The sequence below is a fragment of the Xenopus laevis genome, chromosome 8S (genome assembly GCF_017654675.1).
Source record: "Xenopus laevis strain J_2021 chromosome 8S, Xenopus_laevis_v10.1, whole genome shotgun sequence".
NCBI lineage: Eukaryota > Metazoa > Chordata > Amphibia > Anura > Pipidae > Xenopus > Xenopus laevis.
In genome coordinates this window covers 91,790,726-91,817,415 of record NC_054386.1, presented here as the reverse complement: position 1 = coordinate 91,817,415, position 26,690 = coordinate 91,790,726, and the positions used below count along the sequence as shown (strand labels likewise).

The 26,690-nt window shown below is 38.1% G+C and overlaps 1 protein-coding gene across 5 annotated transcripts; it reads left to right on the top strand.

Moving 5' to 3' along the window:
- The first annotated feature begins 1,248 nt into the window (after nt 1–1,248).
- On the top strand, nt 1,249–25,131 carry LOC108704440 (transmembrane protein 229b-like). 5 transcript variants are annotated; one of them, XM_041574393.1, is made up of 5 exons: nt 1,249–1,636; nt 11,663–11,757; nt 15,493–15,526; nt 19,330–19,453; nt 20,555–25,131. In XM_041574393.1, exon 5 carries the CDS (start codon nt 20,565–20,567, stop codon nt 21,069–21,071), a length of 507 nt encoding a protein of 168 aa, XP_041430327.1. In that variant the 5' UTR covers nt 1,249–1,636; nt 11,663–11,757; nt 15,493–15,526; nt 19,330–19,453; nt 20,555–20,564; the 3' UTR covers nt 21,072–25,131. The 5 variants fall into 5 exon arrangements, with proteins under 5 accessions (XP_041430327.1, XP_041430328.1, XP_041430329.1 ...); XM_041574394.1 differs by having other exon boundaries at nt 1,249–1,716; XM_041574395.1 differs by lacking the exon at nt 11,663–11,757.
- The last annotated feature ends 1,559 nt before the right edge of the window (nt 25,132–26,690 follow it).

Sequence of the window (26,690 nt, the reverse complement as noted above, 5' to 3'; positions counted from 1 at the left end):
GATTGAAGTTTATCAGCGCACAAGTCACATGACTTGGGGCAGCTGGGAAATTGACAATATGTCTAGCCCCATGTCAGATTTCAAAATTGAATATAAAAAAATCTGTTCTTTTGAGAAATGGATTTCAGTGCAGAATTCTGCTGGAGCAGCACTATTAATTGATTCATTTTGGGAAAAAATGTTTTCCCATGACAGTATCCCTTTAAATAGTCAAAATTAAAAATAAAAAAGAGAAATTTGCATGAAAAAAAAACTGGGCAAGTAAAAACTGACGAATTTCTATAGAAGTCAGTGGACATCATTTCAAGGAACTTGTACAGTATTTATTAAAACATTCAAGATTTTCAGCCTCATTTGCTCTGTATGTGTGGCTTTTCTTTCATGAAAATATTATTCTTCTGTCCACAAGTTAGTGCTTGTACAGTAGCTTGTATCTATGCTACTGGTTATATTTGTGGATGTGCAATGGGAACATCCATCAAGAAGTTCACTTTAGACAGCAGAGAGTGCCACAAATGGTTAACTGTCCCAGTTCTTCTCTTCTTCAAGAGCAGGAGCAGATTCTGAAGATTAGGGGGGTGAGAAAGCCCCATCCCCCACGCACTGCCAGACTGATTAGCATGAATAGGATGTCCTACAAGCCATATACTAGCCCACGCTGATCATCTGTTGTGATCTTCCTTACTGTGACCCTTTCATACGGACACACTGTCTTACTACTGTACCTCTGGGTCAGTAAGTCAGAATAGTAATCATATAGGAAATGGGCTATGTTTTAAAGCTCAGGATGCTTTTCTTTATATGCACCAGCTGCATTCTGCCTCTTCTTCTATCACCCTGTGTTAATAATAGGCATATCAACACATTATTGAACAGTTGCAAGCGACTAATTATACAGGTATGGGGCCTGTTATCCAGAATGGGGGCTTTCCTGATAACCGATCTTTCTGTCATTTGGATCTTCATACCTGAAGTCTAATAGAAAATTATGTACACATTAAATAGGCTGGTTGCTTCCAATAAGGATTCATTATACCTTAGTTGGGAACTTGGGATCAAGTACAAGCTACTGTTTTATTATTACAGAGAAAAAATAAATCATTATTTGGATAAAATGGAGTGTATGAAAGACAGTCTTTCTGTTATTTAGAGCTTTCTGGATAACGGGTTTCCGGATAACGGGTCCCATACCAGTACTGGCACTTATATTACCAATTTTTTTTTTTTTTTTTTAATATGGTGCTGGCTAAAGGATTAGGCTGGTGAACTACTAACCAGATGGCCACCATAATTTAGAAAAGTCCTTCTTCTGCAACAAATAATTTGCTGCCGCTTTGATACATTTCTTGCGTTAGTCCCAATGCCATTAAAAAAGCAGAGAGAGAATTTGAGGCAAGGCTGTACTGTTCACCAGAAAAAAGGGCAACTCCACTGCAGACGCGAGACGGCTACAGCAGCAGAGGAGTTAATAAAGGGAAGCGACTTATCACAAGAGAGCATGTGCAGATGGACTGCATGTATAAAATGGGTGGCAGGCTGATTTAATCTACAGTACAGTACCTGCCATACCAGAGAGGAAGAGAATAGAAAGCGGAGCAACATTCCCGGACAGCCCCCACCATGTCCCTGCCCTGAGGTAGGTGTGCTGTAATGCTGCAAGGTGCACGGTTATGTGATGATGCCGGATGTGTAGCCCTGCATTTTCTACTGCACTTGGTAAGTAGCTTGTGTTACGGCTCTTGCTTTAAAACACATAGAAAGAGGAAGAGGCAGGGAGGAGAGGAAGTTGAGGGGGATGATATCTGTGCTGCCTTGCATGGGAATGCATTGTATTAGGTCAGGAAGCAGGGCCAAATCTTCTGACTCGCAAGGTGCAGAACATATAGGCATTAATGTGGCCACATGAAATAAGAGCATAATCAGCTGCCCACGTATTACTTACGGCAACGGATGTGAGAGAGCTCCATTGAAAGGCTGGCAGGCACTGCGGCTGTGTGCAGGGGGGACTGCAGTGACGATGTGCTGCTGCCGGATGCCTAGGGAAGCTTTAGCAGCCGCACACCAAAGTGCTGCAGGGTTCTGCCTTAGTAGTACAGGAAACACTGCATCTGGGAACTCTTCTATATTTCATTGTAATGCAGAGCCCATTGTTATACAGATAAAGGATGCAGCACTTATAGCCTATTCACTGTGAGATCAAACCCTTGAAAGGGCTTAGAGGACAGAGAGGGGTAAGATGCTGCAGTGTAGTAGAGAAAAAAAAAATTCAATAGGTGATGTAGCCCTCCCCACCATCACTCTGCAGTGGGGTTTTATGTTAAATGCGGACCAGCACGGGAATTGGAATTTGCTCAAACACAGGGCTTTTAGACAGAAAATAAGGAATTGTGGCCTGTTCATTGTTGGACTAGATACATTTTGGGGAAGTGGTTTATTTGTTTTGTGAACCGTCATATGTAAAGGGTGGTAAGGGTTTTGTTAGCTTAAACTACCTGTATTTTGTTGAGTAAGGGTTCTTCCATGGATGTTTTTTTTTTGTGCATTTACAAACATGCTGAGCATGGAAAACACACAGTTGCATTTTTTGTGAGTTCCAAAAGCTATTGCTAAATAATTCTCTTCATAATAATGTAGTAGGAGGCACAGGAATGGGACCTGTTATCAGAATGCTTGGTACTTGGGTTTTCTGGATAAGGGGTCTTGGATCTCCATAACTTAAGTTTACTAAAAAAAAAAACATTTAAACATTAAACCCAATAGGATTGTTTTGGCACCAATAAAGAGCAATTACTGTATATATCAGTTGGGATCGACCAGAAAGGACTGTTTTAGTAAATTAACTAAACTAATCATTAGGAAATGATTAGTAAAAATATGAATTACAGTAGAACCCCCATTTTATATCCCCTGATTTTAAGTTTCCCCTCATTTGTTGTTTTGTGGTCCCACCTATATATTATACATAACACATTTCCCAATTTTAAATATTCCTCTAATTTACACCATTTTTTTCTGGTCCCCTGACATAGATGGCTTTCTGGTAAATCTGGATAATGGATCCCATACCTGTATAGCATTTTTACATTATTGTTTATCCGACACCTGTAAAATTTTGTATATCATCGGTAGCTTTCCTTCTCCTTCAACAATCATTGAAAGTGTTAATTTTCGTAGGAAAAATGGTCTCAAACGACAAACTGTAGTAAAGGTGAAAAAGAAGCAACATTATAATACCTGTCATTTAATACTAAGCGTTGACACAAAGTGATACGAAGTTGCTCCAAATTATAGGACAATGAAAGGGTTGTTCACAGTGATTACAATCACTCCCTTTGGACACTAGTTTGGCGCTGCACTTTGCTGGAAATTGCACTGGCCTGGGTTGTATTCTAGTGAGAGCTACCATCGTATTTCTCTGTGATCTTTGTTGCGGCCCTAGGCTGTGCACATAGAGTTGGATTTTGGCGACCTGGTTCCAGCTTTACTCTACTCTACTCTGCATGCGCACAGTACAGGGCAGCCTCAAGTGATCCCTGAGACAGGCGAGAAGTTGGCAGCACATCATTTATTGAAGTAAAGTCAAATGCATCCCCAGCGAATGTCAACAATATTCAAACAAAAAAATATATATGATAAAAGGGTTTAACATTGTTGCTAAATGTAGTTATGCGGGTCTAACAAATCTCCAAAACTACAGTACCCAGAATGATTAGCAGATCTGCATATTAAAGGGATCCTGTCATGGGAAGTCTGATGTCAGATTTCAAAATTGAATATAAAAAAAAATCTGTTTGCTCTTTTGAGAAATGGATTTCAGTGCAGAATTCTGCTGGAGCAGCACTATTAACTGATTCATTTTGAAAAAATGTTTTTTCCCATGACAGTATCCCTTTAATGATACACCATAGTGTAGCCTTTCCCTTATATGTCTCTTTTGGTTGCAGTTTAAAATGCCATTTGGTGGCTAAGGTAGAGCACCCATTGGTAATGCTGTGGGACATTCTCCTTGTGTCTGGACCCCCTCATTGTTAATTATCGCTGATATGAAGATTCCTAGATTGCAGACTGTGCTTAGATAATTTTGCTCTATATACAACAAACCTCATTTTTAAAGGGACACTGTTGTGGGAAACCATATTTTTTTTAAAGAATGCATCAGTTAAGGGCTGGGACACACTGGGCGATTTGGGGAGATTTAGTCGCCTGGCGACTAATCGCCGCGACTTTCCACGACCAATCTTCCCCGAATGCTTCCCCTTGCTCTGCGCCTGGCTAAAATGAAAAATCGCCTGCGCTAATCACACGCGGCGATTCATTTCCCGAAGTCGCCCGAAGTTTCCTCGTGAGGCAACTTCGGGCGACTTCAGAAAACGAATCGCCGTGTGTGATTAGCGCCGGCGACTTTTCATTTTATCCAGGCGCAGAGTGAGGGGAGGCATTCGGGGAGAAAAGTCGCTGCGATTAGTCGCCAGGCGACTAAATCTCCCCAAATCGCCCAGTGTGTCCCTACCCTAATAGTGATGCTCCAGCAGACTTTTGCACTGAAATCTGTTTTTCAAAATAGCAAACAGATATTTTTTTATATGTAGTTTTGAAATCTGACATGGGACTAGACATATTGTCAGTTTCCCAGCTGCCCCCAGTCATGTAACTTGTTCTCTGATAAACTTCAGTCACTCTTTACTGCTGCACTGAAAGTTGGAGTAATATCATTAGCCTAACTTTCCCCCCATCAGCAGAGCAGTGGGAAGGGAAGGTAACTAAATAACAGCTCCCTGGTAGATCTAAGAACAGCAATCAATAGTAAGAATCCATTCCCACTGTGACTTCTTTAGTTACATTGAGTAGGTGAAACAATAGTCTATCCAAAAGCAGTTCCATAGTGCAGCACAGTCTTTCTGAAAGCGCATGACCAGGCAAAATGATCTGAGATGGCGCCTACACTCCAATATTATTACTAAGAAAAATATACACTTGTTCGGTTAGGAATGAGATTTTACAAGTGTACAGTAAATTATTTGCTGTGTAATTTTTAAATAAAAACTACACCAAAAAAATCATGACAAAATTTCTTCTGTTAGTAAAAAGTAATGTTTGTTTTTATGCTTTACTTTTACTGACATTTCTTTAATAATTTTAACATTTTTCTTTTTTATTATTATTGTCCGACCCTTCACGCCTACCTGTTGGTTTGTCCCAAAAAAAAATCCCATTAGGTTGTATAGTATTTATATCAGTAATCTTACACCAGATCAATATATATTGAGATACAATGCATTTTTTATGTAGGGGAATGCTTCCATCTTTGGTATACAGATCATGACTTTAAAACCAGATGTATTTATTATTTAATGCTCCTTGGTTAGTTACCTTAGATCAGGGATCCCCAACCTTTTGAACCCGTGAGCAACATTCAGAAGTAAAAGGATTTGGGGAGCAACGCTAGCATGAAAAATGTTCTTGAGGTGCCAAATATGTGCTGTGATTGGTCATTTAGTAGCCCCTATGTGGATTGTCAACATACATTGAGGCTCGGTTTGGCAGTAAACCTGGTTTTTATACAACCAAAACTTGCCTCTAATCCTGGAATTCAAAAAATAATCACCTGCTTTGAGGCCACTGGGAGCAACATCCAAGGGGTTGGAGAGCAACATGTTGCTCACGAGCTACTGGTTGGGGACCACTGCCTTAGATGTAGGATACACTGATTTATGCCACACAAATCAATGTAAAGGTCTGGAAATCATCCCTAACATATCTAATATAGTACCGCATAGGTTTTAGATAACCTTGGAAATTCTAATCCTTCATTCACCAATCTAACCTTATTGCAATAAACAGCATGCTTTCAAACGCAATTACTTTGGAGTGCCCCATGGGTATGAAAGGTTGCTCTTACAGCCCATTCTCCAGCCATGGTACATATACTGTACATTAGAGACAGATCATACTCCTGGAATTCACATTCCTAATTTTTTTTTTTTTTAAGGAGAAGCTTGTCAGAAAGCTTTAACAAAATGTATAATGATAGCTAATAACAACCAAAACATAGGGGAGATGTAATAAAAGTTATTAACGGAAAAAATATTCGCAATGCAAAAATGTATGCCTCTGTTCGAACATATTTGCCTTTGTGCAAATTTAATATAGCTTTTGCGAACCCGGAAACTGTTTAGCGACCACTTCCAACAGGGGAAGAAGGTTTGCAAATTTTATAGTTTGCACAAGAGCGCAGTGAATGTAATAAAACTTCTTACTGAAAAAGTTATGTTTGCGCCAAAAGAATATGACACATTCAAGCACTTCTTAAAAGTTGGCAATGTGCAATTAAAATTTCATAATGCTTAATTAAGATTTGCAATGTAATAACAGTTTAAAGAAGGGTATTACATTAGACTTTTTATTCTTATTTGTAGTGATGGGCGAATTTATTCGCCAGGCGCGAATTCGCGGCGAATTTGCCCGATTCCCCGCCAGCGAATAAATTCGCGAAAATCCGCGACAAAAATTCACCGGCGTCAAAAACGAGATGCCGGCGCGTGTAGCGAATTTTTCGGCGAAGCGAAACGGCGCAAATTCGCCCATCACTTCTTATTTGTGCTAATTGTTTTGCTCTTTGCAACTTTTATATTCCCATAGATGCAATGAGCAATGATTATTTAAAATGTGTTGTACTTGACTGTTGTATCATTACTTGACCCTGATGCCTAAACATGAGGTCCCCTGTTGAAAAACTGTTGAGCCATCTTTTACTGCAGCCTCATGGCATTGCTCATTAAAGCGGGACACAAAGACCCACATTAATGAATTTAGGTGATCGGATCTAAGTGATAGGCTATAAGTTACAGTTGCAGACCATCTTGTTATTCAGTTTGCCGAACCTCCAGTGGTAGTCCATGTCCTGCAAGGGAAATAGGGAATTGGTGGACCATAGTGACCCAAGAGACAAGCCCGCAATGGGAACTTTTCAATACAGTCACCAGCATTTATTTCTTATGACATTCACTTGTATGCCCACTGCCTAGCCACAGTGCAGTCCTACCAAGCAGTACTTGTACTTTTTGGTGTTTTTATCACTGAAAGAAACTCACTGTACCGGCACCTGCAACCTTATGTTTTCCTTCTTTTTATGGGGAGGGGTCAAGGGCATTTCAGTCCCAGCTTCTACCCTGAGGAGGCCGTAGTGATGCTGCTCACCTTGCCCCTCCACACTTAACTTTACATCACTAGTACAGATAGCAAAATGATGTTCTCTGGAATAGAGGAGCTGAAGTTTTGGTTTAAAAATCAGAATTGTGGTTCTTATTGTTATAAGTAGTCGTTTTTTCGATGCCCCTGGTAACTTGTGGGATGCTGCTGCCTGCGGCAAATTTTCTCAGCTTGCCTCATGACTGGAGCACCACTGGGATGAGTGTTACATTGGACTGTATAGAGAAGAAACTTGGAAACATGATTAGATTACCAAACAGCTTGGCCTAAATTTTGATCATTTTAAAAAGAGGCTATAAAGCTTATTCACAAATAGTCTTAATGTTTTATCAGTTGTCTTTTACATGATGACAAATGTCTGACTACTATAGAGATTACAGACTTTCACAGAAAAGCCTTTGAACGAATTCCGTACCGGATCCAAATCCTAAATTGCATATGCAAATTAGAGGTGGGAAAGGAAAAAGTGGAAAATAATGTTTTACTTGCTTGTTTTTAGACGAAAAGTCAAGTGATTTCCCTTCCCACACCTAATTTAGATATGCAAATTAGAATTTGGATTCGGTTCGGCCATACACAAGGATTCAACCAAATCCTGCTGAAAAAGGCAGAATCCTGGTGGAATCCCGACCGAATCCTGGATTTGGTGCACTCCTAATTATTGTGGGGCTGTATAAATAGTGGCTAATTTCATAGTTTGCTTCCACGATAAACAACTGTTTCTGCTAACACTACTGTGTAAGCTCCTGAAAATTAAATATACAGTATGTATATTGTTTTACTTAAAGCTTCAATCAATTTTATTATTTGGGCCAACCAGGTGATAATATTAAGGTTGTATCTGGTAGAAAAGGAGTAAGAGCAGTGTTATTACAGCCCCCATTGCCCCATAATAAACAGTGGTGAGGCTGAACTTTGCTAACTACATTTGCTGTCATAAATGACCCCATTCATTCTGATACGTGCACACTGAAGATAATTTTACCCAAACAGCCAACAATGAAATTAGGAAGAAATAGCCACCTTGCAAACACCCAGTGTTATAAAGTTATAAGTAAAATTCATAGGCTCACATATGATCCCTTACTAGGCAAAAGGGTGAACCGTATAACCAATATCGGTGATTGTGTAATATTTCATCTGCCTGTCCCCTGTCAAAAGAAAAACTGCATTTCTTTCCTTCTATTGTGTACACATGGGCTTCTGTATCAGACTTCCTGCCTTCAGCTTAAACCTCATTGCCCTGGGCAAGAGCATGCTCAGTTTGCTCCTCTTCCACCCCCCCTCCCTTCTCTACTGTAATCTGAGCCCAGAGCAGGGAGAGACTCAGGCAGGAAGTGATGTCACACCATGTTAATACTGCAGCTCCTATTCTAAACAAACAGAGAGTTTCTAGAGCTGTTTACTCAGTTATGGTAAAACATTCTACAGAATAAATATAGCATTCTAGCTTGCACTATTGCAGCTAATCTATTGGCAATAAAATGCCTCTGTAGCTTTCCTTCTCCTTTAAATAAGACACAAAGTAAGACTTTGCCCAATCACAGGTAATAGATGATCTGTTTACATAGTTTTTTTTCCCTGCCATTACCAACAGTGACAACATCCCCCTCTTAGGAAATGTCTGGCCAAAGCTTCTGTAAGCAGATCATCCTCTGCTCATGTCAATGAACCATCTGTTGTCAGATTCTTTGTTTGCCTGAATTTCGACAGATGTGGACTTCCAGCTACATTTCATTGTGGACATAGCATTTATGGCTACAGCATAGGATGGGTTAAATTTAATAAAGCAAATGGAACTCTGAGCCTGAAGATTTTGTTTAAAGAACAAATTTAAATGTCCCAGTGATATGTACTGCAATGATTGTTTAAAGGGATTCTGTCATGATTTTTATGATGTAGTTTTTATTTCTAAATTACACTGTTTACACTGCAAATAATTCACTCTACCATACAAAATTGAATTCACTGAACCAGCAAGTGCATTTTTTTTGTTGTAATATTGGTGTATAGGTGCATCTCAGGTCATTTTGCCTGGTCATGTGCTTTCAGAAAGAGCCAGCACTTTAGGATGGAACTGCTTTCCGGCAGGCTGTTTCTCCTACTCAGTGAATGTGATGCAGTGGGACCTGGATTTTACTATTGAGTGCTGTTCTAAGATCCATCAGGCAGCTGCTATCTTGTGTTAGGGAGCTCTTATCTGGTTACCTTCCCATTGTTCTGTTGATAGGCTGCTGGAGGGAGGGAGGGAGGGATGAAATCACAATTTGCAGTACAGCAGTAAAGAGTGACTGAAGTTTATCAGCACAAGTCCGTTGACTGGGGGCATCTGGGAAAATTAATAATATATCTAGCCCCATGTCAGATTTAAAAAAAAAAAAAAAAATACATAAATTCTGTTTTGAGTAATGGATTTCAGTGCAGAATTCTGCTGGAGCAGCACTATTATCTCATGTGTTTTGATTAACCGCCAAGTTGGTTACTTTTATGGGCTTGTATATGGTCAGATTTTAATGTGTTTCTCTGTATAGTAACAAAGTAGTAATATTTTGCACCATTGGTACAAAATATCCAAGTCTACCATAAAGAGAAGACTGCATGAAAGTAAATACAGAGGGGGCACTGCAAGGTGCAAGCCACTCATAAGCTTCAATAATAGAAAAGCTAGATTGGACTTTGCTAAAAAAAAAAAAAACATCTAAAAAAGCCAGCACAGTTCTGGAAAAACATTCTTTGGACAGATGAAACCAAGATCAACCCCTACCAGAATGATGGCAAGAAAAAAGTATGGAGAAGGCGTGGAACAGCTCATGATCCAAAGCATAGCACATGAAGTATAAAACATTTGGGAGGCAGTGTGATGGCTTGGGTGTGCATGGCTGCCAGTGGCACTGGGACACTAGTGTTTATCCATCATGTGACACAGGACAGAAACAGCCAAATTAATTCTGAGCTGTTCGGAGACACACTGTCTGCTCAAATCCAGCTAAATGCAGTCACATTGATTGGGAGGCGTTTCATGATGAGCCAAAACATACAGCCAAAGCAACCCTGGAGTTTATTAAAGCAAAGAAGTGGAATATTCTTGAATGAGTGATGTGATGAGTTCAAGACTTCAGCCAGCAAAGGGTTTTCAACCAAGTATTAGAAATTTTATTTTCAGTTTTTTTTTTTTAATTAGTCCAATTACTTTTGTGTCCCTGAAATGAAGTGATTGTGTTAAAGGGGATCTATGGTCAACAATGTAATTCCCTAATCATTAGTGGTGGGTGAATTTATTCGCCAGGAGCAAATGTGCAACAAATTCCCGTGGTTCGCCGTCGGCGAATAAATTCACAAAACTGCCACGAAAATTCGCTGGCGTCAAAAAAAAAATGGATGTTGGCATCAAAAGCGAGACATCACTGCCGTTTCGCAAATTTTTCACCATTTTGCTGGAAATTCACAAATTTTCCCACGAAACGGGGCAAATTTGCCCATCACTGTTAATTATATAACAAATGCTTATACTTCATAAAAAACACGATTGTCCGATTTGAAGAAGTCAAAGTCTATGTTGTGCCTTAATTGAAATACTTTATTTTAGTCAAGAATACTTTCCAAGACTGCTTTTGAGATTTCATTCTGGGTTAATAAATGCTTAATGACCACTGTAAACATTAAAAATAACTTACTTTTTAATGACAACTGTAAACATTAAAAAACCATTTACATCAGGAATGTTACGCGTAGGGAATAAGAGAGATGTCTGTGCTATCATATGAGGAAGATCAAATATTTTCTTTAACATCTTGATTTTGTTACCTGTCTGGCAAATATAAATATATGCCTTGAGACTGCTTGGAGGAATATTCAGTAGCAGTATTAACTAGAAGTTTTTCAGAGCACAATTGTTTTTTTTAATTTTTTTTATTTAGGTGCTTTAAAGATATTGGTAGCATTGTTCTTTTAAGCGGTGCGTGCAACTCCCAGCTTTCCTTGAGAACCAGGGTTTATTGAATATGTAGGCCCATCAATTTTCCATGGTATTTTTCCTGATCCTCTCCTTTGCTGAAGTTAGGCAGAACATGAGGGTGCAGGTCAGATTGTAGATTGCAATTAAGAAGATTAAATCTATGCTGATTTTGAGGAAAGCAGTTAATTTCCTTTAGCTAATGATAACACTTTGGGACTGTCATCCATGATTTTTTTGGGGAAAAAACTGCCAGCCACCCTGTCTGTAAGCTATGACATGAATAACGTCCACCTGTCATTGTACACGGGCAAGATTTCAGCCAAAAATCCAATCCCCTTGAGCATCTGTAGGCTGATTCTGTTGGATGTGTTTTTAATATCTTCCAATCCCTGTATGGGGGTGTACCAAAATGAAGGCATTCATAGGACAAAAAGTATCATACTGTAAGTCATACCAAATGTCTAAAGTCAACTTCTTAATATGAATGCCTTCTTACAGTGATGGACACAGCGGTGACCCAGAAGCAGTTGTGCAAAACAAACATTTGCCAACAAGACTCCCTGACATTCTCACTGTTTAAGAAAGAAGAAAAAGTAAGATTTATTGCTTGATTTTCAGATTGCTATTATGTAGAATTTCCAACCTGCATCCCTTCAGCTAATGTTGAGCTTCAGCTACAATCATTATTTGATGGTGTTTGGGTGTACCTGAATGTTACATGTTTTCATTTTAGTAGCAGCTGAATTTAAGGGCCCTATTAATAATTGCTCGTTTTTTTTTTTGGCTTAAACCATCATTGAGAAAACCCAATTTGAATTTCCTTAATTCACACTTGTTTAGAGCTGAAAAACAATCTGTAATTTCTGTTATTTTTCACGAAACAGGCTTTTCTTTTTACATGCACATATTTTAATGAAATGCAGACTTAAAAGAAGTGCTTGTTGCAACATAGAGATTCTGTCTTTTGTAGCTGCTCCTGGATCTTTCCAGACCATGTAATTGCTTTTAACACCTGTACAGCAATATCAGAGACGCTATTTTTCCAGTTGCATCTCTGGTGTCAACATAGGCCTGTCATCACTTGTCTTTTTTTCCTATTCTCCTGAGGATGGTTTTCTGTTTCAGTCCATTACTGTTACACAATCTATACCTCAAATTCTCGTGTTCATCTAACATTAATGGACACTTATGCTAACATAAATTGCAGACACCTATAGTGTTCTATTAGTTAATTTGAATATAAATTTCAGATTACTGGGAGTGTATGTGGGTTTAACATTTTCAAACTAGGTGTCATATAAAGGTGTATAAAACTCGTTCAGGTTAATGGTATGCGACTATTTTGTCCAAATGCATTAAAGTCAATCGGCGTCCGAATAATTTTATGTATAACAATTTTCTTTTCGCCAGCGAATTTTCACAAATTTATTCTCTGGCAGAGAAAGTCAGGAAGAGTCAGGAAAGTGGTTATGGATGTAATAAAATGCAAACTTCTAGGAGTCTTTCAGAATTCCCCAGTTTTATGTTTTATGAATCCCTTGATCAAGGCTTTAGAGTGTTTCAATAGAATAGAGATATTTGTAAGCTCTGCTGTGGCGGAGACCAATAAGAATGATAAAAACTAGGGATGTTCGAATTTGACACGTTTCACTAAAAATTCGCTGCCGACGAAATGTCGCTGACGCCCATTAAAGTCAATTGGCATCAAAAACATATTGTCATGCGTTTTTTTTTTTTTGGTTTTTTTTTTTACGCACGGCGCCATACAAGTCTTTGGGTGTCATTTCCGTGGCGAACCAAGGCAAAAAAATTTACCCATCCCTAATGAAAACCTCTATAAAATTCCATACCACTGCCTCTGACTGGGGAAAAAATGTTAACTCAAAAAAGTTTGTTAGGACTTTTGCAGGCAATCCCGCTTAAAAAAAGGAAAAGCCGTCAGCGTTTTTTCAACTTTAATGCATTTTCGGCAGACAGGAAATGATGTAAGTGACATAAGATTGAGGTAGATCTAGCTTCATTTTAGCAGTTTGCCTGGTGTGAGGTGGCGAAGTCAACTCTGGCGAAAGAGTTAACATTCAGTAAAATCGTCACATTTGTGAATTTGCGGAGCAATGACAATTCGTCTGAACGAAAAGTAGCCTGGTGATAGATTGCGAACAAATACAATTTCGCTAGCGAATTGTCATCTCTGCCTGGTGATGCCGCTAGCATTAGCCATTTTGCCCTTTAGTAAAACTGCCCCAATGACTTGCACCTAAAAACAGTACTTTGCACACTGCACTTGTGCTCCTAAATGAACCCTTATGTGTTGTGATCATGGGACGCTGTGTATGAATGTTATTAAGGCACTATTTTCATATATTGTGCAGAAAATGGAATGACATACTAAAGATTTTTAGCATTATGAAAAAACATTTGTTTATTAAAAGATACCATAACTAGACTTCAACTTGCTAAGACACAAAAATGCAATGGTAATGCACTGCCTTTAACTCCCTCCTTCTCACAAGCACAAAATGCTGTAATCATTTTACAGAATTGTAATTGTTGCTGAGATGTAATACATTTCTTTCCAACACAACAGTCATAATTGGTTAAAAAAAGCTTATGCTTCTCTTCCTAATGAATCCATCACTGAACCTGCCAATTACCTAATTCATTTGTTGCTGCAAATTCTCCAGAACAAAAGAACAAATATATGACATGACAGGGATTTACAAAAGTTAAATTTCCTTCTGTAATAACTACTGATTATGGTAACATGAGTGATATTATTGTTAATCTGTGGATTGATAAACTTAAGCCTACTGCTGAAAGAACAGACTCTATTAGGGAAAAAGAACTTGGAGAGAAGAAATATTCCAAATAGTAACTCACATTGTAGGTCACTCCTGCATTGTAAGGTGGTTTCAGGCTGCATGAGCTGTTTTTTAATACTTTGAATTTGTAATCCTGTCTATTAATATATACCTCAAATAACACTGCCATGTTTAATGTTCTTAGTGGACCTCAATGGTACAGCCCCAGGCTCACTTTGGGCAAATTTACTAAAGGGCAAGTGACTAACGCAGGCGAAAATTCACTAGCGGTACTTTGCTCCCTAACCCCTGGCAGGTTGCGCTCTGGAGAATCGACGTAATTTCTTAAATTCACTAAGATGCAAATTTTACTGAACGTTACTTCTTGCGCCAGACTTGCCTTCGCCACCTCAGCGTAGATAGGACTTCCTCGAAAAATAGTTGAAAATTTTTCCCAAAAAAACACTAATGTGTTTTCCTTTTTCAGGGTGATAGCCTGAAAAATAGCATAATTTTTTTTTGGGGGTAACCGGCTTCCACCCTACATATGGCACATAAACTATACACTGGGCTCATGTATAGGGCAATATAACAACTTTATTTTATTAAGGTTTCCCGGGCTTGTGTAGTGTAATGTATTTGCTGCAACATATACGTCCATTGAACTTTAACTTCCCGCCGTATGCAAATTAGAGCAACTTTGCTTCCCTTGGCGCAGTAACGGTAGCGTAACCCGGACGCGACTCTGGATTTTATTGAATTAGCAATGTCCTGGCGAATCTACTCCTGCCGAAGTGTTGCGATGTGAGCAAAGCCGTCACTGGCAAAGTTTTGGAGGTAGTGAGTATTTTTAATCAAAAATTCATATAACCCAAGTGGATTATTCATTGAAAACAACAAAGGTTATTTAGAACTGAAGAAATTGGGATAGTACAGTGTGTTCTTCTCTGGATCCTAATAATTAGCTGCAGTGCGTGCATGATAAGGGCCTTCTATTGTAAACCCAACTGAGGCAGGAACTGAATGTGGTCTGTACTCTTTGCAAAGCTTTGGGGAGTATATCTGTGCTTTATAAATAAAAGATGACAATAATAATCTATACAAAGGGACTGCAGGAAATGATTATTCTTATCTATCACTTAAGATGGTCATACAGTATGCAGCAAGATCCAAGGTGAAGTTCCAAAACAAGCACATCTTTACCTAATTTAGCCCTTGTACCAGCAATGAAGTTGCATGTGGACATTTGCAGACAAGCCAAGAGAGGACACGTCTTTGGTTCCTTGCTTCATGGGATTATTCAGACTTTCATAGTGTTATACTGTATATCACTGAGTGCTATCACCCATTGTCCTACCTTAATTAATGGCTATCATTGTGTTAAAATAAATCCTTTTTAGTCATCAGTTTACCATTAAGGATATAATATACTAGCTAGTGAATATTTTCTAGTGGTATTGTGCTAATGTTATTCGTAATATTGTACAAATAACTATAGTACATTTTTTTTTATATGTGTTTTTACAGGAATCTGCTGGGATCAAGTGTTTGTGTTGAAGCTGTAAGTACTGTACCCTTAAGAAGTAAAACACGATTGTCCACAGTTCTACATTTTAATAACCCTTTGCAGGGCTTGACATTTGGTTGATTTCCCCCTATTACTATTTTTGTGAATTATATAAGGACCCATTACTTTTTGCAGTCATTGTGATTGGGTATTAAAGGGATACTGTCATGGGGAAAAAACATTTTTTTCAAAATGAATCAGTTAATAGTGCTGCTCCAGCAGAATTCTGCACTGAAATCCATATCTCAAAAGAGCAAACAGATTTTTTTTATTCAATTTTGAAATCTGACATGGGGCTAGACATTTTGTCAATTTCCCAGCTGCCCCTGGTCATGTGACTTGTGCTCTGATAAACTTCAATCACTCTTTACTGCTGTACTGCAAGTTGGAGTGATATCTCCCTTTTTCCCCCCAGCAGCCAAACAAAAGAACAATGGGAAGGTAACCAGATAACAGGTCCCTAACGCAAGATAACAGCTGCCTGGTAGATCTAATACCAACACTCAATAGTAAAAACCCATGTCCCACTGAGACACATTCAGTTACATTGAGAATGAAAAACAGCCTGCCAGAAAGCATTTCTCTCCTAAAGTGCAGGCACAAGTCACATGACCAGGGGCAGCTGGGAAATTGACAAAATGTCTAGCCCCATGTCAGATTTCAAAATTGAATATAAAAAAATCTGCTCTTTTGAGAAATGGATTTCAGTGCAGAATTCTGCTGGAGCAGCACTATTAACTGATTCATTTTGAAAAAAAAAAAATTTTTCCCATGACAGTATCCCTTTAACCAAGAAAATAAATGTGTTAGTAGAACAGATTCCAACAGATTTTCAAGGCATTTTTACAACAATTTGAGCAAGGTAGAAAGTGCAGAAACAGGTGCAAAGCCATTTGCATCTTGATCATTAGAGATTTTTTGAAGGTTGCACCTTGAGGAAGACATTTATGCTTCTATAATCTAGCAAATGTGGGCAGCATTAAGCAACCTTTTGGATGGCCTCAGATTCCACTTCATTCCGAACATGTACAGGAATACCTTGCATCTGCCCAACGTTGTGATCTGCACTTTATGCTAGCTTTGTAATCCAGGGCAAGGTCAAGAATGCAGAAACAACACTAGAAAGAATATATGCAAAAGCTAACTGCATGCTGCTCTAACACAGCAGTTTTGTGAACCTTAGCTATCCTGTTATTGTGCCTGTACCGTATACAGGTCCATAAATGTTTGGACAGAGACAAATTTATTCTAATTTTGGTTCTGTACATTGCCACAACAAATTTTAAAGAAAAGAACTCAGATGCAGTTGAATTAAGACTTTCAGCTTTAATTCATTGGGTTGAACAAAAAGATTGCATAAAAATGTGAGGAACTAGAGCCTTTTTTAACACAATCACTTTATTTCAGGGGCTCAAAAGTAATCGAACAAATTAAAAAACTGTTATAACCACATTGGCCAAGAAACCAGGCCTTAATGCACTAACCCACACCATGTACCAACATCTAACCAATTTTATAGGTGCAGAGATACATTTCTTGACTTTTTTTTTATGAATATATTTAAAAAAAAAATATTTGGTCACTGAACTTTCATAGGCAATAAAGTGTTCCCCTTTTCTCTCAGAATTGTCCACTCTAACTTATTATGGGTTGCTTTGCCTTTAGGTTTCCCTAGGACAACTCTATGTTGTTCTTCTAACCTTGAGTATGCAGTGCTGTTTTGGGCTTCAGTCCTTAAAAAGGATATTAATGAGCTGCAGAGTGCAGAGACGTGAAACTAGACTGGTAAAAAGGGGAGGTGTCCCTATCTCCCAAAGGACAATCCTATGTTGTTTTTCTAATCTTGATTATGCAGTGCTGTTTTGGGCTTCAGTCCTTAGAAAGGATAGTAATAAGCTGCAGAGAGTGCAGTGACATGAAACTGGAAGGTTTTAAATATATGAGTAAAGCCTGTCAAGGTTGGGGTTGTTTACTCTTTACAATTACTTTAGAGGGCATTATAGATAGATAGCAGGGGATCATTTTTCCCAAATATTAATAAAACAGAGGCCACCCAGTTAGACTAGATGGACAGAACTTTCATTTTAAGCATCGTAGATGGTTCTTCATGGTGAGGCAATGATTTGTGCAATGCCATGCAGGCCATGTTGTGATAGTAGATTGTATTTTTTCCTTCAAAAACGGTTTGGATGATTTCTTGAACAAGCATAATATCAAATATATCACAAAATGCAGAACAGAAAATGGAGTTCCGCACACCGGGGTGCTTTAAAAACGTTGATCTTTATTCATCCATATTTAAAAGACACGCAGCATGTTTTGCTTAATGCGTTTTGGGCGCAACCACCCATAATCATAAACAAACCGCATTAGGCAGGCACCAATCGGGAACATCCAACGAAAATAGATTCCAAGAGCCAAAAATTGTATATTAAAAATATGATACTTTATTTTACATCACATATAAAAAAATAAAGCCTGACGCGTTTCGTGTCCCACAGGGACACTTAATCATATGCCTATGATTAAGTGTCCCTGTGTGACATGAAACACGTCAGGCTTTATTTTTTTGTGAAGTACTCCCCTATGCTGAAGGTCTGGGGCATGTGCATCCGGACCCAACTGGGAAAGCTAATTATACATTAAGATTTATGCTTCTCGTGAAACTTTGGTTTTTTGTACACCCATAAGCATAAAGCATCAATGGTAAGAATGTCAGTATAAATACGACCTCTAGTGGTGGACTTCTAATATTAAATTACACATTGGATCAAAATGGTAAGAATGTCAAGATAAATACGACCTCTAGTGGTGGGCTTCTAATATTAAATTTCACATTGGATCAAAATGGTAAGAATGTCAGTATAAATACGACCTCTAGTGGTGGGCTTCTAATATTAAAATACACATCGGATCACATAAGGACTATGTATACTCTTATACCTACAAAAAATGTGCACATGAAAAAGGTTATAGAAAAATTTAAGAGAATTCAATCAAACACAAGCGTGAAATAATAAACCAGAAAAATGTATACAAAAAAATCACTTGGTTTATACAAAATGAGAAATGTCAAATCTGGTGTTAAGTCCATGTGGATTACAGGTATTCAAAGTAAGTATCCAAAAAGCTTCACGGGTATTCAATAAGCATAATGTATCTCCCCCGCTCAAAGGGGTGTGTACCCTTTCCGTGACCTCAACTCCTAGATCTAAAGAGCCCAGTTTACTACACAAATTACAATGTTTACCAATGGGGGATCTCATGTCACATTTTTCTATAGCATTTATATGTTCCCTAATTCTATGACAAATCAGAGCAGTTGGAAGATGCAGGCTCCCACCCACTCTCCCTTCTGAAGTCTTCAGCTCATTGACATTGGGGCCAACTATCCAAGCAGCATGGCCGGGCCCCCCTCTAGTCTTAAAACCCTCCGGCCCGGGACAACACTCCCCCCTTTCCCCCTGATGGCGGCCCTGTGTGTATATATAGAGGAATGCAAAGTAAGAGATTACTTTAAAATGTGGTCCTAGAGTAATACAATATACAGATTCATATTACATTTTGCTTATGTGTTGTACATTCCATTTGCTGATATCAGAGTAATGTACTTGATATTGGATCTGCAGGTCATGCACAAAAACTTACCATCTGGCATGTTGGGTCTGCACTTAGAAGAAACTCATCCCTTTGGATATCATTTTTATTAACTCTTTATCATTATCGAGTGCTCATTTTCTGCAAATCTTTACAGAAAATCTTGCAACTATCACCAAAATCTGTTTTTATTTTTAAAGGCACATCATCTTGGATTCTGGGGGCCCAGTGAGGTCCTTCATCAACACTGCGCATTGTTAGCCCTATATTTTGTTGTTTCTGCCAATTTGTTTGAAAGAAACCTTACATTGCGTGGGACACCAGGTAAGTGCTTAATTGTTCCTAGTACAGCAGAGAGCAAAGACTGGGGGGGGGCATTTTTGTCTGATTTTTTTTTTAAAAAATAACAAAGTCCGGCCAAACTAAAATCCACCCGAATTGTACAATTTTTTCTGGGTTATTTCCCAAATTGTATGTTTGTTTGGTTTTTTTGTCCGAAAAGGTTGATTTCAGATTTTATTTTTTTTTTTGGATAGATTTGCACTCATGAATGTTCACTATTTATAAGGTTGCAGTGTTTGTAGGCTAGCAGAATGTGTATTCTTTGTAACATTTTAGTTTCTCTTTACACATTCATTACAGTGATTATTCATTTTTCCCCGTTTCATATAAGATAACTGCATACCTTGAAGCTGAAGATTATTAAATAAAATTAACCAAAGGAAACAAAACTTAAAAGTAAAATATTCTGTCTCCATATCTTTTGTATAACATGGTAAATAGGATTATTTTAAGTTTGGAGTTTTTGTACCAGTTTCCCTTGCTTCTATAAAAGTATTAGTAGCACAGTTTCACCCTGTGCAACCCTCAAATGGTTTTCCAACAGTTTACTATACTAAGTTTTCATGTGATGATGTAAAATATATATTTCTCATTGAATTGCACCTGGTCCATAATCTCCTTACTGGTAAAAGAAATGAGTGATGGCCAAGAAGTTGAGGGAATTGAGGTTATATAGATATAGCTGTAATGGAGTTTGACATATTTACAGGAAACTATCCCACTCACAACAAAAAATTATCCTATAATGGTATAATGGAAAATCAATCAGGATGAGAAAAAAGTCTGTCTGTTGTTAGCTTGTCTGATGATAAAACTGCAAACTATCATGGCAGATGGCAGTTCTATATGATGGGAAATGTCAGAGATTATTTTATGTTTTACAACTATATTCAACCAAGAAGGCCTTTCACAGAGCCCCACTTTAGCCATTAAACTTAAAATGCCAGTTATTTTATTTGAAAAAAAACCCCAAAACACTAGTAACACACAAAGTTATATGCAAATTTTCAAAAACGTATTCAATGTATTTGAGATGTAATTTGAGCTATAATTCTTTTCCATTTTCTATTGCGGCATGACAAGAACTGGAAGCATGGCACCCCCAGAGCCCCTTACTGCTCTGTCCCGTTGGTACCTCTATGCAATTCATGGTTATTTCTGTGAAGTAATGTTTACAGCGGCGTGGGACTTTGTGGTCAACTACAACTGGAAATTTCCTGGAGTTACCAGTGTGTGGGCGCTATTTATTTATGGCACCTCTATCCTCATCGTAGAGAAGATGTATTTATATTTAAAAGACAAGTGTAACATTTTAATAAGATGTTTTATTTATACCCTGTGGACATATATGTGGGAGTTCAGCACAGGTCTAATTTTACGACAGTTTAATGCTTGCCCCTGGGACTACTCACAGTTTGATTTTGACTTCATGGGTTTGATTACCCTGGAATATGCCATTCCATGGTTTTGTGCAGCCTTCATCATGGAACAACTTGTTATCCGGAACACCCTGCGTTTACGTTTTGATGAACATGCAGAGCGGGGTTCGCCAGTTATGTCCACTGGTTCTATGGCTAATGGTCATGTTAAATGTAATTAATGATTTAATACTGTGAATCAGAAATGCAACACTAATGTTACCATTGTTTCCAAGTCTCAAGGTCTCATTACGCACAGCAATATACTGTAACTCGCATGAAAGTCTCTTTTATTACCATCCATTTGTTTTGGCTGCAAGTGAAAATGTGTCAATAGCTTCTTTCTCAGCTAGGGCCTGTGACATTTATAAGTATATTTTCTGCCTTCTCTTCAATCACCAAAATATAGCCTATGGTATAAAAACCTTAAGTCTTGCTTACCATTAAATATATGCCTTTTATTGTTTAAATACCAAACCTTCTAAATTGCCCCATTTTCAATAAATTGTAATACTCTACAGAATGAGAGAATACTGACTGTTGATACCTCTGGGGAAATGTATCTCTATTAAGTGATATTAATACAAACTATTTTTAGCAGGGGATTATTGTGAAGTGGTGTGGTATCGGAAAAAAAGCCATGGAATCATGATTTATGTGCAGGCTAAATTGACAGTTATATGTAACAGTGATACAAGGCAGATTTTGATCGATGGGACTTTCTGGTAACTATGAATTGTTTTGAGAAGTTTAGGAGCAAGTGTCTCAGGCTAAATTGACAGTTATATGTAACAGTGATACAAGGCAGATTTTGATCGATGGGACTTTCTGGTAACTATGAATTGTTTTGAGAAGTTTAGGAGCAAGTGTCTCATTTTACATGCATTCTTTTTTTATTTTTTCCCTTGAGATGGTTTATTTGGGTAAATTTTCTGTTTTGATTTAATAGCTGCAGAAATGGTATTACCTGCACAAATAATGTATTACTGAAAAGGAAAGATTGCAATATATTTATAAAATCACTTGATCTTTCCCAAAAATCTCTTAACAGGGAATTCCAAATACGGTGCTATGATATCTATAGCAAAAGCAATGTATGGTATTCAAGAGATAGCTGCACTAGGTATTCCCTTGCCTTACTGCTTAGTCCATGTGTGTGGGACCTGGATGGAGACTGTTGATTTTGGCAACCATTCTGGAAGAGCAATGGCATACTTACTTAAATTAAAGGAAGACACGATTGTTCTTCTACACACACCACTCATGCCACCCACAATCACATTGTTTGTAGGTTGCGTTAAAAAAAACCAGGTCTTGTATTAGCTTTTGTGTTGTTGAGTGTAATACATATGGAGGGGCAGTGCTGTTGAATATGATGACCCTTTATAAACAATAACCAGGGTCTTTTTTTGTCCTGGATATATATAGTGTATAGGGATGGAGAGAAGAGGGCTAAGCAAAATATTCTCCATAAAATGATAAAATGCACAGCAGTTGTAAATGGATTAGGGACAGCCAGATGATGCCGTTCTTTTTTAATGACTGGAGGCTTACATTTCCATGTTTTATATTCTTGTGCCTCATAGTATGATCACTGACCATGCATAATATCCAAAGGCTCCCTTGTACGTACATCACCTGGAAAAAGGCATGCAAACAGTGCATGTTGCTGCTAATATTGTACGTCTTCCTGTCTTGATATTGCTAACTAAATTCCCCGATCAGAATACTTGAGTTGCATGGTGATTTATATATATTTCTATTTTTCTACTGAGTACCAACGTTATCAATAAAAGCAAAGGCCCGTCAGCCAGGCACTCAGGGTTTTATTACTTCTAGTAGGAATTGCGGATAATGCATCAGCATTTTCTCAAATCAGGCAATAGTGGGGGAATTTATGTTCTTTTGATAAAAAACCCTTCTGCAAATAGTGCAGCTTCCCTAACACAGCTTTATACAATTTCAAGAAGGGAAATTGAAAAACACTTGTTATTTTTAATAATACATTTAAATTGCCATTAGCAAGAAGGGAAGGGAAAATGTATGATTTTTTTAAAGGGCACCTGTCATTGCTATTAAATTTTTTTAAATATTTTCTCCTATTTTTAGACTTCCTCAACCTAAAAGTTTGTTTCTCCTGAAAATAACTCAACATTGCTGTATGCAAATGTTAGTTCGTGTTAGTAGTTTGTGTTAGAATCAGCCATTTATACCACTGAAAAAAATGTTGAGGAACCAATAACTATGAAGCAGATGAATTAAACTGCTACTGTTTTTGCAGAAATAATAAGGGCTCTGCATATAAATTCAGTGCTGTAGCAAAAAGATAGTTTTTGCTCTTTTGTAAACCCAAAATATTGGTATGTTATACTTCAGGATGGGTACGTATGATGGCGAATGGGCTTGCTTTTGTCCTCATTTGATCCGTAGTATACAGAACATCTTGAGTATAGTGCATAGTATGGGTTATACTTTATGGGTTCAATTCATTTAAATAGATACTGTCATCACACAATTACTCTTTTTTATCTGTAGTTCCCCGTGTACTATATATTATTTCACATAACCTTAAATAACAGTGTTCTGTTTCCTGGTAAATAATACAGTTTTTCATATTATGTATGCAAATTATGTATGTACTTTGTTTACATTCTTCTCCTTCTACTTGAGCTAACCTTAGAGCACCAGCCTGGTCTTCTATTTAAAGGGATACTATCATAGATAATTTTGATCACCATCTTAAAGTAAAACAGTATTATAACACAATAGTTTCTTTGAATTAGTTATCACATTGGTAAAAATGTATTGTACATACTTTCTCCATGCTCTTTTTTTCAATCAGGAACATCACTGTCAATGGGCAACTAAGAGATGAGCTCAAATCAATCATAAGGCCACACCCTGAAGTGTATATGTCAGTTGATAACTTAGAGGCCTCTTTACCAACATGCATCAAGTAAATTTTTTGGAGGGGGGGGATTTACATTTCCATTACAATTTATTCCACCATGAAAATAGTGTCCCTATAAAAGCTTTCTTATAGACTTCTCTTCTTTTTAAAATATCCTTCTATACGTTAAATAGAATTGAAGAAATTAAATAACAAAATACACTTTTGAGAAAAGATCTTGGAGCCACTGTATGTATACACCTTCAAAAATTAGACTGTTAATATAAATGGTAAAATCTCATATATAGGCATGAGCAAATGTTTTCGCCGCAGAAATGATGCCCATAGACTTCAATGGGAGAAAAAAAACGTGCATCGAAAAAAAAAATGTGCGTCAAAAACATTTGTAGCTCATAGATTAATGCATTTCGGCGAGTATTTGCCGGCGGCAATATTTTGCCGAAACAGGTTGAATGTGGTGTTCTAATGGCGTAAAATCACACCTGTTTTTTTTTTTTGTGAATTACGTTTTACACAGCATAATAAATATGCCCCTAACTGTGCAAAATGTGAGGACAGAGAACTAAACACATGTTGTGTAACATTTTGGACAGGTCCAATAGCCCAGTCAGTTGGTTTAGGTGTGTGCACAAATTTTGAGGCCAGCACACACAAAAAATCGTGGAGTGCACAAAGAATTTTGTGTTAAACACAAAAGTTAAAAATGTGCGCAAAAAAAGAGTTTTTGCACACATAGCCAAGAAGGAATTAGAGGGAACATTGCACATAAGTCACAACAATTGCACAGGCAAATCTGCATCTGGGCAGTAACTCATGACAACCTGCAGCTGATTGAAAAATAATAATTTTCTATGGGTTACTGCCAAGTGCACCATTGCCTAGCATGCCTCAATGAACAATGGTTTGTTTAAAGGCTTTTGTCATAGTAGTCGGAAGGATTATTAAATTAATTAATTTGTGAATATGTTAGTGTATCGTCACAACATGCAAGGCTAAGTCAATTGGCCATTCGATTCAAAACAGTAAGCAATCATCAACTACAGCCTTTATAAACCATTTGGTTTGGGTACAATGCATTAAGCCATATATGTTGGTGTCCCTTCATTTCACAATTGCTTGTACAGGTACGAAATTTATATTCCTTGGGTTTTCCAGATAAGAGATCTTTCTGTAATTTGGATCACCATACCTTAAATCTGCTAAAAATCATTTAAATGTTAAATAAACCCAATAGGATTGTTTTGCCACAAAAGTTTGATTTTTTTTGCAGCTAAGTTGCCACAAGTATAATATACTGTTCTAGTATTACAGAGAAAAAAGGAATTTTTTTTTAAAAAAAAGTAGTATTATTTTCTTATAATGGATTCTATGAAATGTTGTAGTATAGACTTTTGCCAAAATAATCTACCACCTTAATGCCCCTTGACAATTCAAATTGCTGCCTCAAATTGGAAATTTATAGTTCAGATATGTTGGGCTTAATCTTTTCTTTACAACTCGTTATTTGGAGTATATAATGCTTACTTTTAGGCATTTTGGATGATAGTCTGATTAATTCAAATAAAGATTAGATAGATGTTATTTAAAGGATCAATGTCTGTACTGAATGACAGGTTTATGAATGAAGTACACTGGTTTAAACAAGTTATGATGAATAACGTGTCCACATTTGATGTTGAATTTTTCATCTTCACTGCATGACTGTTGAGATTAGAAATATAAACAGCACTATGTGTGATAATTTTGCATCCAGGTCATGGGTAGATTTTGATACAAATAATTGGTGGTGTAGGGAAGAGCTGAGCTGAGGGTGCCTGCCAGCTCAGCTTCAAATTTCCTATGTTCTGACTCTTTAAACCTAACTTTTTTGTACATGTATTTTAACAACATTTTTAAAATTTTATAAATATTGAATTTGTCTCTATTGGATCTATCTATGCGAGCTCTGCAATCTTGTGACTTTTTCTGTTTGCTGTTATAGTTGATAAGATCTTCCTATCTGATTAAACCGGCACCTTGAGATCAGTGACGGGTCTGATCCTCCTCCTGGTGACGTGTCGAGCCATGATTGGCCGGTTCAAATCTCAACGGCTCCATGCGTGTCTATTTATAGAGGCTAGCCCTCGGCAGCAAAATGCCTTTGACAAAGCCTGCTTAATGCGGGTGAAACGCGCGTCAGGCGCATTTTAGTTTTGTTAGGCAGGGGGACTTAACTACTAATTATTTAGGTTACAGCCTCACACCAAGAAACGGGAGGAAATCTCTATGGGTGAAGGGGTGGGCGTTTTATGGAACCGCTCTCTGGGGTAGTTTAAACGCCAGCTGCAAAGCACCCTCATTAGTTTGTACTACTTAATCAGTGGGTCTATTTTTTATGCCACCTAGACATAGCAATTCCTCTGAAGCAGAAAACAAGGGGATGTGTCGGAGGGTGAAGGGGTGATGTAATAATTAAAGGGGAAGGAAACCTCGTCGGCGCTAACCCCCCTCCCGTGTATTGCCCCCCCTCCCTCCTCCCCCCTGGCCTACCCCTCCCGCTGGGCAAATGCCCCTAACTTGTTACTTACCCTTCTGCGCAGGTCCAGTCCAGGGAGTTCACAGGCGACATCTTCTTCCACGCGATCTTCTTCCTCCTTTGACCGGCGTTTTGGCGCATGCGCAGTAGGATCGTTTCGCCGGTACGGATCTACTGCGCATGCGCCAAAAGTCACGCGCATGCGCAGTAGATTGTACCGGCGAAACGATCCTACTGCGCATGCGCCGGTCAAAGGAGGAAGAAGATCGCGTGGAAGAAGATGTCGTCTGTGAACTCCCTGGACTGGACCTGCGCAGAAGGGTAAGTAACAAGTTAGGGGCATTTGCCCAGCGGGAGGGGTAGGCCAGGAGGGAG